At 39.0% G+C, this 18,377-nt stretch overlaps 1 protein-coding gene across 1 annotated transcript in view; it reads right to left on the bottom strand.

Annotated features, from left to right (window-relative positions):
- Positions 1 to 17,707, bottom strand: part of LOC149247084 (protein SEMI-ROLLED LEAF 2-like) — a 268,352-nt gene extending 250,645 nt beyond the window's left edge. The window contains exons 1-3 of the mRNA XM_089443366.1: positions 17,577 to 17,707; positions 17,360 to 17,408; positions 32 to 210 (exon numbers count right to left, since the gene is read on the bottom strand). Coding sequence (XP_089299492.1) covers positions 32 to 210; positions 17,360 to 17,408; positions 17,577 to 17,707 — 359 coding nt within the window. The remainder of the gene's footprint in view (positions 1 to 31; positions 211 to 17,359; positions 17,409 to 17,576) is intronic.
- Positions 17,708 to 18,377: the final 670 nt, after the last annotated feature.

Here is an 18,377-nt window from a genome sequence, read left to right as displayed (position 1 = left end):
GTTATTTGAACTAGGGCTTAATTGGAGTTACCTTGTCAGTGTAGAAGGATCTTTGAAATGAGATCTAGGCCTTTCTAAATCAGAATTGGCTCCCCTTCCCTCACATCTAAGAACCTCGTCCACCCAATTATGATGCAAATCACCTCTCTCATGGTTATGCTCTTGATCACTTGTAGGAAATCCATAATTGTCCAATGTAACATAGACTATCTGCAACGTTGTTAAAAACATAAACTTGTAAGTGGTTTCTCTTGACATTTAAACATCCAAAAATGCATATAGACATTACAACTATACAATGAAACAACTTGCTTTAAAGAGATAAAGATAGACATTACATCTTACTAAAGAGATTCCATTAACAATCACATGCTTAATGGAAAAACAGAAGATTCATCTTTTAAAGATAGATTAGGAATCACCTAAGCAAAGCTAAATCCTACTTATAAGTTTGCATTGTGCAATGCATGAAGCAAAAGAAATGCAGATTTGATAACATATTATTCAATTTCCTTGTTTACGCTACACATGAAAAGACTAATAAACTGGGTTGGATCATTATATTATTTGTCATCTATCTCGATGCTTTCAAAGTGGAAAAAATTGGAAGAATGGCAAGTCCCAGTTTGGAAAATTGGGATTGAAACCTTTCGTAGCCAGTTTGAAGCATCAAAGAACATTTTTGGCAGTCAAAACCTTCCCAACTTTTAGTCCCCTTAACACCGATCTACCCTCAAAGACCCTTCATACAGTCCAAAGATCGCGTCAATCAAAGCTCATATGCAAAAGTTATGACTCTCGCAACTTGACCTACAGTGTTGACCACCACAGTGCAAGAAGGGTCAACCCCCATTATGTTGAAAAATGTGTAACTAGGTTTGGTCTTCATAAGTATGAAATGTACTCTTGTTAATTATAAAATGAAAAGAAATTATTATTATTATTATTAGAGCATGGGTTTCATGCTCAAGTTCTTTTATTTTATAGATCAAGCACCCATTGAGTGCTTCTAGGGTTTGTCCTAGGTCTAAGAGTCATTGTCATATATTGAAGACCCCAATGGGCACACTGTAACTTGTAAAGAAAAATTATTTTGGACTTTAAAGTGTCGAAACACCCTCCAAGATCAAGTCGGCCTAATTGAAGAGCCACGTCTACCCCTTGACGAGGCCTATATAAAGGGAGGAACTCGTCCTCCAAAGAAGCATCTCTCATTCTATGTGAAGAAGAGGTCGAAGAAGAAGGACGAAGAAGAGCTCGAAGAAAGTCAAAGTGTTTGGGCTAGTTCTCTCTCCCACATGCTAGACGAAGCTAGGGTTTATGCACAAGGGTTATATCTAGTTCGATCTTGGAAGGAAGAGAGGAAAGAAGGCAAGCGAAGGTCGCTTAGGGTATCTCTCTAGCTCTAAGTCACAAGGAAAGGCAAGCAAAGGGAAGAAGAAGGCTCTAAGAAGAAGATCAAAGTTTCCAAGTGTGGCAGCAGCAATTGTCAGGCAGACAAAATTTCAGATCTGCAGTAGGAGGTCAAAGTTCGTGCAACAGGAGGCCGAGTTAGTGGTTGATCTGATCTTCGAAGGTATTAGTCTAAGTCACAAGCTCTTGGTATTCATCAATTTAAGGATCTATAAGAAGAGAAGAGATTTAAGGGTTTTCCCCTCAAGAGGAGGGGTTTTGGCCCTGGCTTGCAGTCTATATATTGATAAATGATGGTTGAATAAACAGTGGGGATGTAGTCCATGCTTCATGATAAGTCTGATTGGTACCTTTATTTCCTAAGAACAGTCTATAACAGCATTGAACTTCAGCAAACGTGTCACTTATAAACAAGCTATATATTGCTAATGGCACACACAACTCTCATATCTCTGTGATGAATGAAATTCTCAGCTTTACCTTGCGATTTTAAAGGTCTGATAAATAACACAGCAGCGAGCAAAATAACATTTCCTTGCCAAAAACATTTCACTTAACTTATTATGGTTGTCTCTCAGTGAATGGTGAAAAGATCTCTTAAAGTTTTGGCAGTTAACATTGACCTCAATGTTATGATCACATGATTATGCTCCAACACTTGTACCTCAAACTTTGTGTCAATCATTCTAACTTGGATATAATCATCTGAAGTGATTGGATGCTGATAAGAATGCTACACACCTAAGCAACTGGCAATGGTGATTTTTCTTTGAAATCATTAATTCATGATAAGCTAACACAGTTTGTAGTTTGTACATTTGCCACTATTGTCCAGCATCACAATAAGCATATAACATGCACTTTTGATTGTTAAAGACTTGTTACCGCAAAATCTAGCAAGCCAAGGGCAAAGCCTCACTAGGCAATCTAAGTCTTATGGCAACAAAAAATTAACCACCACTGTCACCTCAGTGGCCTTTGTTGTTTTCTGATCAGATGTTATACCCTCAATGGAGGCTTCCCTAGCAAAGCTCGGAAGTTAGATGACTAGGGTTCCAAACCAAGTGGCTCTCTGAGGAGCTTGTAGATAAATCACCTAGAAATGTCCTCAATAAAGGAGAGTTCACGAATGATAAGAGTCTAATAGTTATGGAAGAAACTACCGGAAATGCCTTGGAGGCCAAGATCAGAGTTGCAAATGCTCAAATTCACTTTTCACCAACCCCAATAAACTAAAGAAAAAACTATTACAAGATAGGGTTTTTATGATAAGCAGAATTACAGCATGCAATAGCATATAACAACAAAGAAATAGCCTTCGAAAGGTTAAGATCAAGGACTATAGGCTATGAAAGACTCAAGACATAAGCAAGGGATGCGTCAAGCTTAGGTTTTTAATGGTTGAAGATGCATGTAACAGAAATAAATATCTGGATGAAAGCCTTATTTTTAGGGGTCAAAAATGCAATCAATGCTAGATTTTGCCTTATTAAATGCAAATTCTACCAATAGTGTTGAAACTCGATGTTCTATGCTGAAACAATTACTTAAAATTGAAACTCCTTCAAGCTGCAATATCAGTTAAGCAATTGTAGATAGAACATACACCATATAAACCATATGCAAAATAGAAGACAGGCAAGAACACAATGAGACACGGAAAATTTAGGTCCAATGACCAGGGCAAAACCCACAAGGGGAAAACCCAACCAGATTCTTCTTCTATTAGAAATCAATTGTTCAGCCAAATCTGAAGAATATCTTTATTAGCGACAGTTGATGCAAACACTAAATCACTTTGGCTCACCAAGTTCTGCTCTTATTCTCCAAGTGTCTCTCTCACTCTCACAATCCTTCTCTAGTCTCTCCAACTCTCTCTTTCACGAGTTCGAAGTCTCCTTTCACAATGCACGAGTAAGTAGTCAAGATGAGAGGCACATATATATAGGTGGAGCAAGGAGTTCAAGCTATGAAGGAGTAACTCGCATGCATTGAGGGAGAGTTACATATGCCATATAGGGAGGTAGGCATCACTTTGTAAGTCATGCCATTAAGGAGGTATGCTTGCCTTTGTAACTTATGCCATAAAGAGTAGTACGCATGCCTTAAAGGAGAGAGTGTAACATATGCATTGAAGAGTGCATAAGAGGAATATTTTATGACAAGTCTTTAATGCATGTAAGAGAGTGTAAGAGGAGTGCAACGAATCCATTAAGAGAGAGAGAGAGGATAATGTATCATTAAGTGAGAGAAAGGGGTACGAGTGCCATAAAGGAGAGAGAGGTGCGAAGTGGCATGATTGAGTGCCAAGTAGGAAAGATGACATGTATTTCCTTTTTAATAATAATATTATAGTATCACAAGGATAATCAAAATTATATTAATGAAAATATTGATGATTAAGTCAAAATTGAGCAATTAGGATTGATTAAGGATAAGTTAAGCGATTTTCCATTGTTTATACTTGATTACCAATTGAAGCAGGGTGATTTACTATTTTTGGAAAGTCATGCTTGAAATGATAGACATGACTTTCTATTTTTGGAAGGTCACTTTAGAATAGTTAGAAATGAGATTTTATTCAAGGAAATTCATCCCTTAGTTGCCAATTTTCAACACTCCCTCTAAGCTAGAGAGGAATTTCTTACTGAAGAGTGCATAAGAGGAATCTTTTATGACGAGTCTTTAATGTGTGAAAGAGAGTGTAAGAGGAGTGCAACAAATCCATTAAGAGAGAGCGAGAGGGTAACATATCATTAAGTGAGAGAGAGGGGTACGAGTGCCATCAAGGAGAGAGAGAGGTGCGAAGTGGCATCATTGAGTGCCGAGTAGGAAAGATGACATGTATTTCCTTTTTAATAATAATATTATAGTATCATAAGGATAATCATAATTATATTAATGAAAATATTGATGATTAAGTAAAAATTGAGCAATTAGGATTGATTAAGGATGAGTTAAGCGATTTTCCATCATTTATACTTGATTACCAATTGAAGCAAGGTGATTTACTATTTTTGGAAAGTCATGCTTGAAATGATAGGCATGACTTTCTATTTTTAGAAGGTCACTTTAGAATAGTGATAAATGAGATTTTATTCAAGGAAATTCATCCCTTAGCTGCCAATTTTCAACACTCCCTCTAGGCTAGGGAGGAATTTCTTACTGAAACAAGGATCTTTGCGTTGGAACAATGATTGTTACAATCTAATGAAGAAGAATCATCATAGGGGAGATTCATCCATCACCCTATATTCACTTGGGGGGATTACCACTTGCCAACACATGATAAGGATCTTGTACAACCAAGTCTCATCTCTGCTTAGGGGGATTACCACTTGCCAACAATGTTGATTTGAGGTAGCATCGAATGTGCTCTAGCCATGAAAATTGGTGGAGAGGCTAAAGCACATGAGATCTCCGAGACCCAGAACTCGTTTTGGAAAATTCCAGACGGATGAGGATTTATTAAAATAATTAATATTTTAAATGAGTTCCTAAGTCTAAACTTAGGAAAATAAAAATATTAATGGGTATTAATAAAGATAAGGATGAGAAGCTTCTAAAAGATAAGGATCAAGACTATTTTAATCTTAGTCGTTGATTAGGGACTTAACCTCGGCTGTTGATTCATCAATAGGAAAAGTATAAGAGGGGGCTTGAGGGTCAGTTGGAGACACACTGAGGGAGACCAGTCAATTCGATTTCTGGAGCGGGGCTTGCTGAGAAATTCGAACTAGAAGATTGCATTGCAGCAAGAGGTAGCGAGTACAGAACAGAGAGGCAAGGACAGTGTCAGAGGATCAGCACAAAGATCATAGAGGCAGACGCAGAGCCACTCAGGAAGATGCAGAGGCAGCAAGACTGCGCAGTCACTGGAGGGCCTGCATGGGTGATGCAGAGGGGCCCAGTGCTGACACAGAGAAGCAAAGTGCTAACGCAGAGGGTCTGGGAGATGCGTAGAGATTAGCTGGTCTGACGTTGAGCCGAGGGGAGGTGTCGGAGAATTTATCTCTGTTGGGTGAGACAGTTTGGCACCCTAGTTGTACTCAAGAAAAGATGATTAATAAAATCCTCCTCTACTGCACCGGTTTTCCCACATTGGGTTTTTCCGGGGACAATTGCCAGAAAATAACTGTGTTGATGTGTTTGATTCTTGTGCATGTATTTGTCTTTGTTTAATGTTGTGATATCTGCAATAGAATTTATTTTAATATTTACTGAAGGGATTTCGTAAATAACTTATTGAAGAATAAGTAGATAAAATAAATCAGTTGCTGCAGTAATAGAATTTTCACATGGTATCAGAGCAAAGAATCAGAGACAGGAAAGGAAAATCAATTATGGGTCGAGATCATGACGCAAAGGCATCAACATCAGGAGACTCTAGCAGATTTTCAGAAAATTGCACAAGAGATAAAAATTTTGATTTCTCTATGTTGGCTTCCAGATTGGAAGAAGAAGTTGCTTGTGTAACAAGCTCGCCATCATCTGAGGTATCGTATATGGACAGTGGAGCCTCCTGGCATATGACAGGAATCCGAGAATGTTTCTCAGATTATCAGGAGGAAAGGATGAATTTTCAAATCACCATGGGGAATAAGGCAAAGTGTACTCTAGTAGGTAAGGGTACCATTGTTTTTCAAACAGAAACGGGAGAGCGGTTCTGAGCTACCAATGTACTGCATGTACCAAGACTAGGGATGAACGTATTTTCCATATCACAACTTCAAAGCAAGGGCTATGATGTTTTCTTCATTGAGAAAGTATACATCGAACTCCCAAGCTAGAAAAATAAAGTGCAAATCGAAATCAAGAGTAATAGGCTGTACAGGTTACAGCTAGAATCACCAATGGCACTGATAGGCAGTCATGGAGACAAGGATCTGAATGAACTATGGCACAGAAGAATGGGACATTTGCACCATGGGGATCTGAGAATTCTTAGGAAAACTGTAATAGGAGTTCTAGATCTTAGTACAGAAAGAGATGATGTATGCAAAGGATGTGCTCTGGGCAAGTATGTCAAAGCAGCATTTCCTAGAAGTAAAAACAGGTCCAAGAGTGTACTAGGATCGATACACTCAGATATATGCGGACCAATGTCTACTAAAGCTCTTAGTGGTGTCGAATACTTCGTCACCTTCATCAATGACCACTCCACAAAAACTTGGATTTATTTTCTGAAAACCAAGGACGAGGTTTTCTGTTGATTCAAAGAGTTCAAGGCTCTGGTGGAGACTTAGACTAGAAAGAAAATAAAAGTTTTGTGCTCAGACAATGGTGGAGAATATGTCAACAAGGACTTGACAGATTTTTGCGCTAGGGAGGGCATCAGAAGAGAGTGGACAGCTCCGTACAATTCGGAGCAGAATGGAGTAGCAGAAAGGAAGAACAGGACTATCGTGGAAGCAGCCAGGGCCATGATGTATGATTAGGATATGCCAAAATTCCTGTGGGCAGAAGCATGCAACACGGCAGTCTATGTCCAGAATAGAACTCCTCATCGGGCATTGGGCAAGATTACTCCAGAGAAAGTCTTCACCGGAAAGACACCTGAAGTCAGTGATTTCAGGATATTTGGGAGCTTAGCATATTGCCACATACCCGAGAAGAAGAGGAAGAAGTTGGATCAAACTGCAAAGAAAGGATATCTAGTGGGATATAGTGAGAACGCTAAGGCATATAGAATTTTCTTCCAAGGAGCAGAAAGGTAGTAGTTCGACGAGATGTGAAGTTCATGGAAGATAGGGCATTCCGAAAATCTCGAGAAATGCCTTCCAAAGAGCAATCAAAAGATGAGCCGTTGGCCAAACCACTTCAACCAGCGAAAGCCAAGAATTCTCCTTCAGAACAGGAAGAATCACAAGAAGAGGAGGAGCTGACAAATGCACCTGCTACCAGAGGAAGAACGAGCCAAGAACTTCGACAGATTCTGCGAGATTCGGAAGATTTCATTGGAGCACTGAAAAACGATAAGAGGGAGCAAAGACAACCAGATAGATATCAGGCCTTAGTAGCTCAGGATGGGGAGCTTTCCAGTTTTCTGGAAGCCACTCAACATCAAGTTTGGATGGATGCGATGGTGGAGGAGTACAGCGCTATATTGGTGAACGATGTTTGGGAAGTAGTGCCTAGGCCTTAGGACAGATCAGTGGTAGGTTCAAGATGGATCTACAAGATTAAATATGTTGCAGACGGCAGGATTGATCTAAAAGTACAAAGCCAGGATTGTGGCTAAGGGGTATGCTCAGAAGGAAGGAATAGGCTATGAAGAGACCTTTGCCCTAGTAGCCAGGTATACATCTATTAGAACTGCGATACCTCTTGCAGCACAGATGGGATGGGAGATTCATCAGATGAATGTCAAGACGGCATTCTTGAATGGGGTGATAGAAGAAGAAGTATACATTGAACAACCAAAAGGCTTTGAGACACATGAGAAGAAGTCTCATGTATGCAGATTGAAGAAAGCCTTGTATGGGCTCAAACAGGCACCTAGAGCATGGTATGGATGAATTGATGGCTACTTGCAAAAGATGGGGTTCGTCAACAGTGATGCAGATCCCAATCTCTACTATCTGGTTGTAGAGAATGAGCCTCTAGTACTAGTATTATATGTGGAAGATCTCTTCCTAACAAGATCATCCGGGCTCATCGAAGACTGCAAGAAGAATTTAGCCATAGAGTTTGACATGAAGGATTTGGGACAGATGCATTATTTCCTGGGGTTGGAAGTTTGGCTTCAGAAGGATAAAATCTTCCTAGGGCAAGGGAGATATGCTACGGAGATCCTGAAGAGATTCAGGATGCAGCACTGTAAGCCGATCGCTACTCCAATGATTACCAACTGGAAGAAAATTGATGCATCAGAAGACAAAGATGTTGATCCCACCTTATACAAGCAGCTCATAGGGTTCTTGATGTATCTAGTCAATACCAGACCAGACATTTGTTACGCTGTCAACACCCTCAATCAATTCATGGTGGAACCGAAGAGGGCTCATTAGGCAGCAGCCAAACATGTTCTCAAATATATACAGGGAACAGTCGATTATGGACTCACTAGGAATGGTTTTGGCCCTAGCTAGTAGCCTACATCTTGTGTCCTTGTGTACTATTGATCTTTGTGTTTTGATAGTGGTTTGATGATAAGAACAACATATTAGTAAGAGAAGAAGAAGCTAATAATCAAGAAAAGTAAAAGAACATCACAAGCAGTTATCAAGTCTAAGAGAAATCACTTCAATTGTAGCCCTATTGATTTCTCAACAGGTTTTTCTCCCGAAAGGGTTTTCCAGGTCAAATCTTGTGTCAAATGTGTATGTGGGCCTTTATTTTGTTGTTCTCTATTTTCTGCGTAATTTTAATTCACATGCTATATTATTAACGGTAACCTACAAATCCAGAAATTTAAAAGGAAATGAAGCTGTAATAATGTAGAAAATCAGATTTTAAATATAACTTTATTAGATTTGTTGTGATGAACTGTCCAGTAGAATATCCACGGCAGTTTACAGATCATTTAAAGACACTTGGCATCTTTTTGCTATCATATGGGAAAGGTGGAATCCAATCTTAAAGAGCACTCCATTGACTTGGTCCTTATTGTTATTTTAGCATGCATTAATAGAAGATGAGCTTATTAAACAGCACACCAAGGGAGGAGGTTACATTTGGCACATACTTACACTTGTCCTTGAATTTTTTTGAAGAGGAACACCTATTCTGGCATGTTGTTCTATGAGATCATCATTGTAGGAGCATATATGTGCATGAGATCCACTTTGTATGGAGTTGGTTAAGGGAAGAAAAGTTCGGGTGAATTATGTTATCTTTTGTTGGAGTATAAATCATATTGATGTGAGGGCTGCCATATCAAATTCTGCTGGTATATGTCTCTATCTTCACATCTGTTACTTCTTGTGGATTGTTTAGATGTTACAGCAGGATATTTTGAAGAGGTACTCATGCACCCCTTCTCCCCTAATGTAATCCATATTTCTCAATGAAGATTAACGTTGTTTGTTCACTCTTATTTGATGGCTCTTGTTGACCTCTTTTTCTTTATTGATTGCATCATATGCTCATTGATTTTGAGCTGGTAAACGACAAACCATCGTAATGGATTTATCATATAATTCTTTGCATCCATCTGTTGAATTAACTGACAACGTCCATGTATAGCATAACGTGTTGAATTTTCCTTCATATTACAATTTTTTTCATCAAATAATGCTTAGACTCCATTTTCCCAAAGGACAAGGCACTCAGTCTTACTTGTCTTCTCACCCTTTAATTAAAGATCAATAAAAACACAGATCAATCTGGTTTTTAGATATGTGCTAATAGACAGATTAATGATTTGATTTTGGTGAAACTCGTAGTGCCAAAGAAGAGCTGGCCTAAAGTGAAAGGAGTTTCTTCTGAGGTGACAGTGGATACAAATTCGGATATTTCAAGAGTTGTCCTTGGTTTTGTATCTAGAAGATTGTACTCATCTTGTCTGCAGAACCAGGAGGTAGCAGGTTACTTGAGTCTTGATTCCATGAGTTGAGTTGATAATATGCAAATTCTCTATTGAGATAGTTAATTGGATGAGAATCTTGTGTTAATCATGCATGTGGATATGCCTCTGTTAAGAAACTTTATGGATAGTTGTGTATGAATTGTAGGAATTTACAGGGTAAGTTCCACAGAAAGAATACCAAAAGGACACCGCTCACAACTAGATCTCAAATCAATACACCAGTATTTTTGACGTGGTTAAAACCCTCAGAGTGCAAGGAGGGAAACAGTCCACGGCCTGTCCCAACGTGGGTACTACAGGCAATTTATTAATCAAAGAATGAAAATTTACATAAGCTTCTCTCATGCACGGATTACCCGAACAATGACCCTCCATGCGCTTTAAATAGAACTCATGGACCAATCGGGTGTCAATCCACGGATCAAGTGTCGGTAATACCGAGGTGAGAGTGAACCGTCGGATCACTACATATCGTGACCGTCGGATTGTAAGTTACAAAATGTACAACGGTAAAGAAACACACTTTACCTAACTCTAACCTAACTCTATGCTAGACCAAGTTGAACTTAACTATATCCTATGTGTCGGAATATCCTAACATCCCCCCTTAAGAACAACTTGGGATAGGATTGAAGGATTTACAAATATGACACAATAGGAGAAGGAAGGAGGCACTAGAGCCTATCCCCCCTTAGTGACAACTTCCTGAACTCCAAGCATATATCGAAGTTTAGTGAACTTCGCCTCTGTGAGAGCCTTTGTGAAGATGTCTGCAACCTGATCATCTGTTGGACAATATTGCACTTCAAGAACATGGTCATGAATGAGCTTTCTGATGAAGTGCATGTGTAGTTCAATGTGTTTGCTGCGCTGATGCTGGACTGGATCTTTGCATAGCTGAATGGCACTTTGATTATCACACCAAAGTGTGGTTGGATGCTGCTGCTCAAAGCCAAACTCTGATAGGATCTGACGAAGCCACAAGGCTTCCTTACTAGCTTCCACGGCACCACGATACTCTGCTTCTGCTGACGAAAGAGAAATGGCAGCCTGTTTCTTACAAGCCCATGTAATAGGTCCTGAACCAAGAGTGAAGACATAACCGGCAGTAGACTTCCGATCATCAAGGTCACCAGCCCAATCAGAATCAGTGAAACCAACTAACAGAGGAGCTGCTTTGGTACTGTAATGAATCCCAAACTGTACTGTACCTCGAACATAACGAAGTATTCTTTTAGCTGCTTTCCAATGACTTTCACGTGGGTTTTGCATAAAACGAGCAACAAGGCCAACAGCAAAGGAAAGATCAGGACGAGTATGGGTTAAATACAAGAGTTTTCCGACAAGTTGACGGTATAAGGTAGCATCAACTTCAGGAGAAGTACAAGAGACTGAAAGTTTGACTCCAGACTGAAAGGGAGAAGGGGCTGGCTTACAGTCTTCCATGTGAAAATGACGAAGAATATCACAAGCATACTTGGACTGGGAAAGGAAAATACCCTCTTGGGATTGCAAGACTTGAAGACCGAGAAAATAGTGTAAGTGTCCTAAGTCTGTCATTTCAAATTTCTTTTTAAGGCTGACTTCACATGGTTTATAAGGTTGGGATCACTACCAGTAAGAATAAGATCATCAACATAAAGAACAAGGATGATAAAAGAGTTGCCCACTTTCTTGGTGTAGACAGTATTGTCAGAATGACACCTAGAAAAGCCAGATTCTAAAAGAAAGCTATCCATTTTGGCATACCAGGCCCGAGGAGCTTGCTTGAGGCCATAAAGGGATTTCTTAAGTCGACAAACGAGGCTGGAGTCTGTTTGTATGAAGCCAATGGGTTGTTCCATATAGATTTCTTCCTGCAAGTCCCCATGCAAGAAGGCAGATTTAACATCCATTTGATGGACTTCCCATTTTAAAGAGGCAGCAAAGGAAAGAACAAGGCGGATAGAGTTCATTTTTGCAACTGGAGAGAAGGTTTCAGTGTAGTCAATGCCTTCAACCTGTGAAAAGCCTTAGCAACTAGACGAGCTTTATGTTTATCAACTTTCCCATCTGGTCCATACTTGGTTCTGTAAACCCATTTGCATCTAACAAGTTTGCGTCCCTTTGGTAGAGGAACAAGATCCCATGTATCATTTGTCATCAATGAATGATATTCTTCATTCATAGCTGCTTCCCAATGTGGATGGCCTGAAGCTTCTGCAAAAGTGTCAGGATCATGATTTACTGGAGCTTGAGCCAGTAAAGAAGAGGCTCTTTCAAACTGAGAACGTGTACGTCGCTGATCTGTAGATCACCGGCAAGATCACCTGCTGCATCCCGAGTAGCACGGACCCATCTTGGAAGTTGAGGATCCTGAGAAGGTGGGGAGGATTATCATCCTCGCTTTCATCATCAGAAGAAGAAATGTTTTCAAAGATAGAAGAGATAGGAAGAGGTGGCACATCCGCCGGACTAGGCTCGCAGGCCGATTTATTTTCATCAAATTTTACATCTCTTCTAATGATAACATTTTTGGACTTAAATGGAATAAGTCTATAACCTTTTACATCTTCAGAATATCCAACAAAAGTACATTTCTCACTCTTGGTTCTAAAGCTTTATGCTTTTCATCTGGAATATGGGCCCATGCTTCACTTCCAAACACACGAAAGTGACTTACATCTGGTTTAATGGAACTCCAAGCTTCTTCTGGAGTGATATTCTCTAGAACCTTAGTAGGAGTGCGATTGATTATATAATTTGCACAATTAATTGCTTCGGCCCAAAAACTAAGACTGAGTCCTTTAGATTGCAGCATACAATTAGCCATTTCCTTTAAGGTGCGATTTTTCCTTTCAGCTACACCATTTTGTTGTGGAGTGTATGGAACAGTATGTTGCATTTGAATTCCATTTTCGGTGCAAAAGTTGATGAATGCGTTTTTAACATATTCTCCACCATTATCAGTTCTTAGCTTAAGAATTTGATGTCCAGATTGTTTTTCAACAAATGCTTTGAAGGCCAAAAAGGTGGTAAATACTTCGCTCTTGAGTTTTAAGAAGTATACCCAAGTGCGTCTGGAGAAATCATCAATGAAAGTTAAGAAGTACTTGCAGCCAGAGAATGAAGCAACAGGAAGAGGACCACATAAATCACTGTGCACAAGCTGTAAAGGGGCTGAGGCGTGCCAAGAGGCACGTTTGTCAAAACTGTCCCGATGATGTTTTCCGAGTACACATCCGGAACAAACACCATCTTTGCAAGATACCATAGGAAGACCTGTCACCATATTTTCTTTACATAGATTCTGAAGGGAGCGATAGTTTAAGTGACCAAACCGCTCATGCCAAAGTTTGCTCACTTCATCATTATGAGCAACAAATACTGAGGGAAGATGGGATGACCCAAAGTTGTGAAACTTATACAACCTTTTGGAATCATCAGCAAGACCAGTAGCTAGAATCTGTTTAGGATCTTTTAGATCCTTGATTACAACATCATGAGGTGAAAATTCAACAATTTTACCTTCACCTGAATGAGTTATCTGATAGACAGATAGAAGGTTGCAGGATAAGTTTGGAACACATAATACATCATTGAACTGACCATTGTCTAGATGAACAGTTCCAGTCCCTACAACATTAAGAGATCTATCATCACCAACATATATATTTTTGGTGTTACAATCATTTAAAGAAGAAAACATGGCTTGGTTTTTGGCCATGTGACAAGAGGCTCCAGAATCAATGAGCCACTCATGAGAATGAGAAGAAGAAGAAGATACATTTAATGCATAACCAGACTGAGATGATTGACGATGACATGCAGAAAGTGCCGTTCCGGAAGTTGAAGTTGAAGTAGGCTCCAGATGGATGTTATGTTTCTTCATTGCGGCTTCCAAGGCTTCCATCTTCTTAAAGCATTTAGATTCTATGTGGCCATCTCGATTACAAAAGTTACAATGTCTATCAGTCTTCTTCCATTTGTTTTTATTGGTCTTATCATTTTGCTGAAATGATCTTTCATTTTGAGGCTGAGATGGTTTAGGACCATTCTTTTGAGGATATGACTTCTTAGGATTCTTTGAATTTGGGTACTGCTGGGCGGCTAACGCTTTGGTGGAAGAGTTTCCAAGATTAAGAAGACCAAGGTGTAAGAGTTTTTCTTGTTCTCTTATTAAGGAATCACAAAAGGAGTCAAAGGAAGGGGCCTTGTAGTCTTGTCCTTGACAAATGAAAGCTTCCCTTGTAGAATGGAAAGTGGAAACAAATACAGAGTAGGCTGGTCCTAACTTAGTAAGGATGGAATAAATAAGGTTACCATCATCTTTCTTAACTTTAACACCTTCCAAGAGATATCTAAGGGTCTTGAATTTGGACAAGAAATCTTCAATGCAAGAAAAATTATTAGGATCCAAAGTAAGCAGCTCATTTTCAAGTTGATGGGATCTAATTTCATTTTTAATCCCAAAAACTTTAGCAAGTTTTTATAATGCTTCATGAGGAGTCTCAAGTCCTGCAATGTGGAATCTAAGATCAGGAGAAATAGACATCCCTATCAAACCACGTGCTTGATCTTGTCTATTTTCCCATTTTGCCGCCTTGTCTTCATCTGTTGGTTTCTTCTCTTGGTTTGTGGCTATTCTGAAGAGACCTTTACTTCTAAGTAAATCTTCCATGTATTCTACCCATTGGAAGTAGTTAGTGCTGTCAAGAATGACTTGGCATGGACTTTCCATTTTTTTAAAAAAACTGAAGCTGAAGATGCTGAAAGTGACTGTACCAACGGATAGATCTCGAAAAAATAGGCGGTTTTAAAAAAAACGGCTCTGAAAAAGGCTTCCGGATGAAGAAGTTATGGCTTTTTGAAAAAAAAATTGTTGACGTTGCCGGCAAAGTGCTCGAATGTGCGGGAATGAAAAAAATCCGCCCCCACAAAATGGAGACTTGAACCCAAGACCTCTACTCTCTAAAATAGCTTTGAACCAATTGATCTATACAAAAAATTTGAGAGAGAGAGAGAGAGAGAGGGGGGGGGGCTCGTTTGCGTGCTTGCCTTGAGAAAGCTCTTTTTCCCTACAAAACACAAAACACAAAACCCAACACGAATATGCAAAGAAAAACGAACCTTGTGGCTCGAAGTTAGCTTTAGCCAAAAAACTAGAAATTTTTAAAAAAAATCTCAAGTTAGCTTTAGCCGAAAAACTAAATATTTTTCTCAATGTTTCTGATTTTCCGAGATCACACTAAGGTGCAGGGAAAAGAGCATACGCATGAGAAAAATCCTTCCTTTCTGTTTCTGATTTGCCCAGATCGCACAGAGTCGCAGGGCAAAGAGCATACGCAGAAATGAAAGGTATAGATCCGTTAAAAAAAAAGGCTAAATAAACTGAGACCGAAATAAGCAGAGAGAAATTAACAGTAAACTGCAAAAAAAAAAAAAACACTGTATACCTCCCGATCTGAAAAATGACGCAGCTAGGGCTACCGGAAACCTTTTCGCATGAAACGAAAGGGTTCCTCACTGGAACAGATGCTCCGAACGCAACAGAGCAGTCCTCTCGGCCCGATAGCAGTCAGAAACAACAGATCTAGGAAACGACAGCCGCATGCAGTTCTACCGGCTTCAGATTTGGATCACCAACGGACGCGGCCCTCAAATAGCTCTGATACCATGTAGGAATTTACAGGGTAAGTTCCACAGAAAGAATACCAAAAGGACACCGCTCACAACCAGATCTCAAATCAATACACCAGTATTTTTGACGTGGTTAAAACCCTCAGAGTGCAAGGAGGGAAACAGTCCACGGCCTGTCCCAACGTGGTACTACAGGCAATTTATTAATCAAAGAATGAAAATTTACATAAGCTTCTCTCATGCACGAATTACCCGAACAATGACCCTCCATGCGCTTTAAATAGAACTCATGGACCAATCGGGTGTCAATCCACGGATCAAGTGTCGGTAATACCGAGGTGAGAGTGAACCGTCGGATCACTACATATCGTGACCGTCGGATTGTAAGTTACAAAATGTACAACGGTAAAGAAACACACTTTACCTAACTCTAACCTAACTCTATGCTAGACCAAGTTGAACTTAACTATATCCTATGTGTCGGAATATCCTAACATGAATGTTAGAATTACATTACAATAATGAAACTTGATAGCATAAACTAGTTGGTTGTGAAGTGCAGCAGTGTCTTTTTCATAAGCATGTCTATAAATTCCATTGTTATTTCTGTAAAGATCTAAAAGGATGGAAAAATTAATTCCGCATTATTACAGCATGAGAAATATATTATCTTACTGTTAGAAGACCAAATTTGTGCATCACTAGGAAATCCAAGTTAGAATGAAGAAAAAATATTCTAATGGAGTGCAAAGCAGGCAGGCAAGGGAGGTGCATCCAAGTATGCTGCAAAATAAAGGTGAAACTCAACCTCAAATCATGACCAAAACGTTCTGAAAGACCTGCATTCCCAAATAAAAAATCATTTCATCCTAGCCACAAAGGGGGCTACCAGTATATGTAACACTAAGTTTATGAAGACTAGTTTTAAAAGCGAACCCTTCATAAAATATCAGCCAACCCCATATTTTGTGCTTGAAAAAAGACGAAAGCACTAGCACCTCCTCAACCAACAATTCAAGATCCTGCAGCCCCCTTATTTTGTTCAACCAAGGGGCAATGTTGAATGTGCCATAAACAGATTATAAATGTACTTCTCCACATGAATGTAAAAGGGTTTCCCCTACTACTCCAACCCAAATTAAAAGGACCTGATCCATGATGTTGAATTTTCAATAGACAGCTTTCTAGAATCGTACAAAAAATGCCCTCATAAACAATTTTTATCCAAATGATTGAACTTGTAAGTTTGTTAAGATCACTCCAACCATATCATTGTTTGTGCTCGTGGTTCCACAAATCATTCGAAAAGAAGAGGCCACTTTATAGTGTTAGGCAAGGATAATAACCATTAATAAGGTTACAACTATATGACACCCACTTTCATAACAGCAATACTTACATTTATATCCATTTTATTTTTTGTATTTAGGCTGGAGATAAATTTGTCATTCATTTGAGATCTTGTACGCAATATATTTAGCAGTCTCACCAACATGTGCCTGATCAACAAACAACACTACTATAATTTTTTTCTTCTTCCCTTTCCAATATGTATGTATGCATGATCATATTGATCACATTTTGTCATTCTAAGGCATTCAGTCCTTACATCTTTCTTTGTTAAAAACAACCATGTTTAAGTTGCAGCAGACCACATTTCCTTTCAAGAGAGCAGGAAACGCTACATTGCTAAAAGTTGAATTTATATCTTAAGGATATGAAACACCACCAAAAGTACCTATGCATCACCAAACCAAAATGTATATCCATTACCATTATAATCAATGGCATACTTACATCATCAAAATTAGCTGAAATGTGTGAGCATTCACCCCATGAACCAAACCTGCAGTGAGCATGAAACATGTCAGACTATTTATTTAACTTGGTACAACTCCTAATGATGCTCAGGAAGTCTCAGAATAACAGTCTACAAGCAGTCTCTATACAGATAATTCACAGCTACTAAATTAATCTACACCGGCTTTAGAAACATGATAGCACCAGACTCTACAGAGAGAATGTCACTACCATTGCAGAAAGGGCCTGTAGACTTGCAGCTCGTAAATGACGATGCCTATCATGTTCCCCATTCTCACGAGCAAGCCCACAGACTTTTGGAAGTAATCCATTCAAATTGTGCATGTAAGTCCATCTGTCTGTATTTATCACTCAAGACAGTAAGATGTAAGTCCCACTTATTGGTAGTATCCAAAATAAAGTTGCAAAATAATTTGTTAAGAACTAAAACAAAAAATAAGGAAGGAAGCGTTCTCTAGTCCATTTTCATCACTCCGAAATTAGTTTTCCTTTCTAAAAAGTCAGAGAACCTGCTTTCTACACACAAGGACAAAACAGAGAGATATACAAATGCTTTTGTCCAGAGGTGTAAGTGATTATAATGAAATATTGATCAAATCTTCACAATGAGCCATTGATGAGAGTCCGTAATTACTCTTCTAAAGTTTACAGTTGCTTTGTAGACTTTCAGAAAGAGTTCACACAGTACCGGGGAGGCTTTATTCCATACACGGTTTAAGAGAGAAGAGGAGGGAGCAAGAGCATTGGTAGCGTCATTTTCCAAAAATCCTTGGGAGCAGAGAGTTCCCAGAGTGTCTATTTTATATATAAATATATATATATCAAGAAAAAACATCCAGAATGCCAAATTAATTGTAGATTATAATGAAAACATGCATATTTATACATCAATGAAGATAGAAATAGAAATGGCATCCATGGTACATTAATGATTAATCATTTGATCATGAACCATCTAGATTCTAGCAATCTACAAACGAACATACAAATTTTT

The sequence above is a fragment of the Pinus tabuliformis genome, chromosome 7 (assembly GCF_031772625.1).
Source record: "Pinus tabuliformis cultivar Carrire ecotype Pingquan chromosome 7, CPIR1, whole genome shotgun sequence".
Lineage (NCBI taxonomy): Eukaryota > Viridiplantae > Streptophyta > Pinopsida > Pinales > Pinaceae > Pinus > Pinus tabuliformis.
This window is presented reverse-complemented; position numbering and strand designations above follow the sequence as displayed.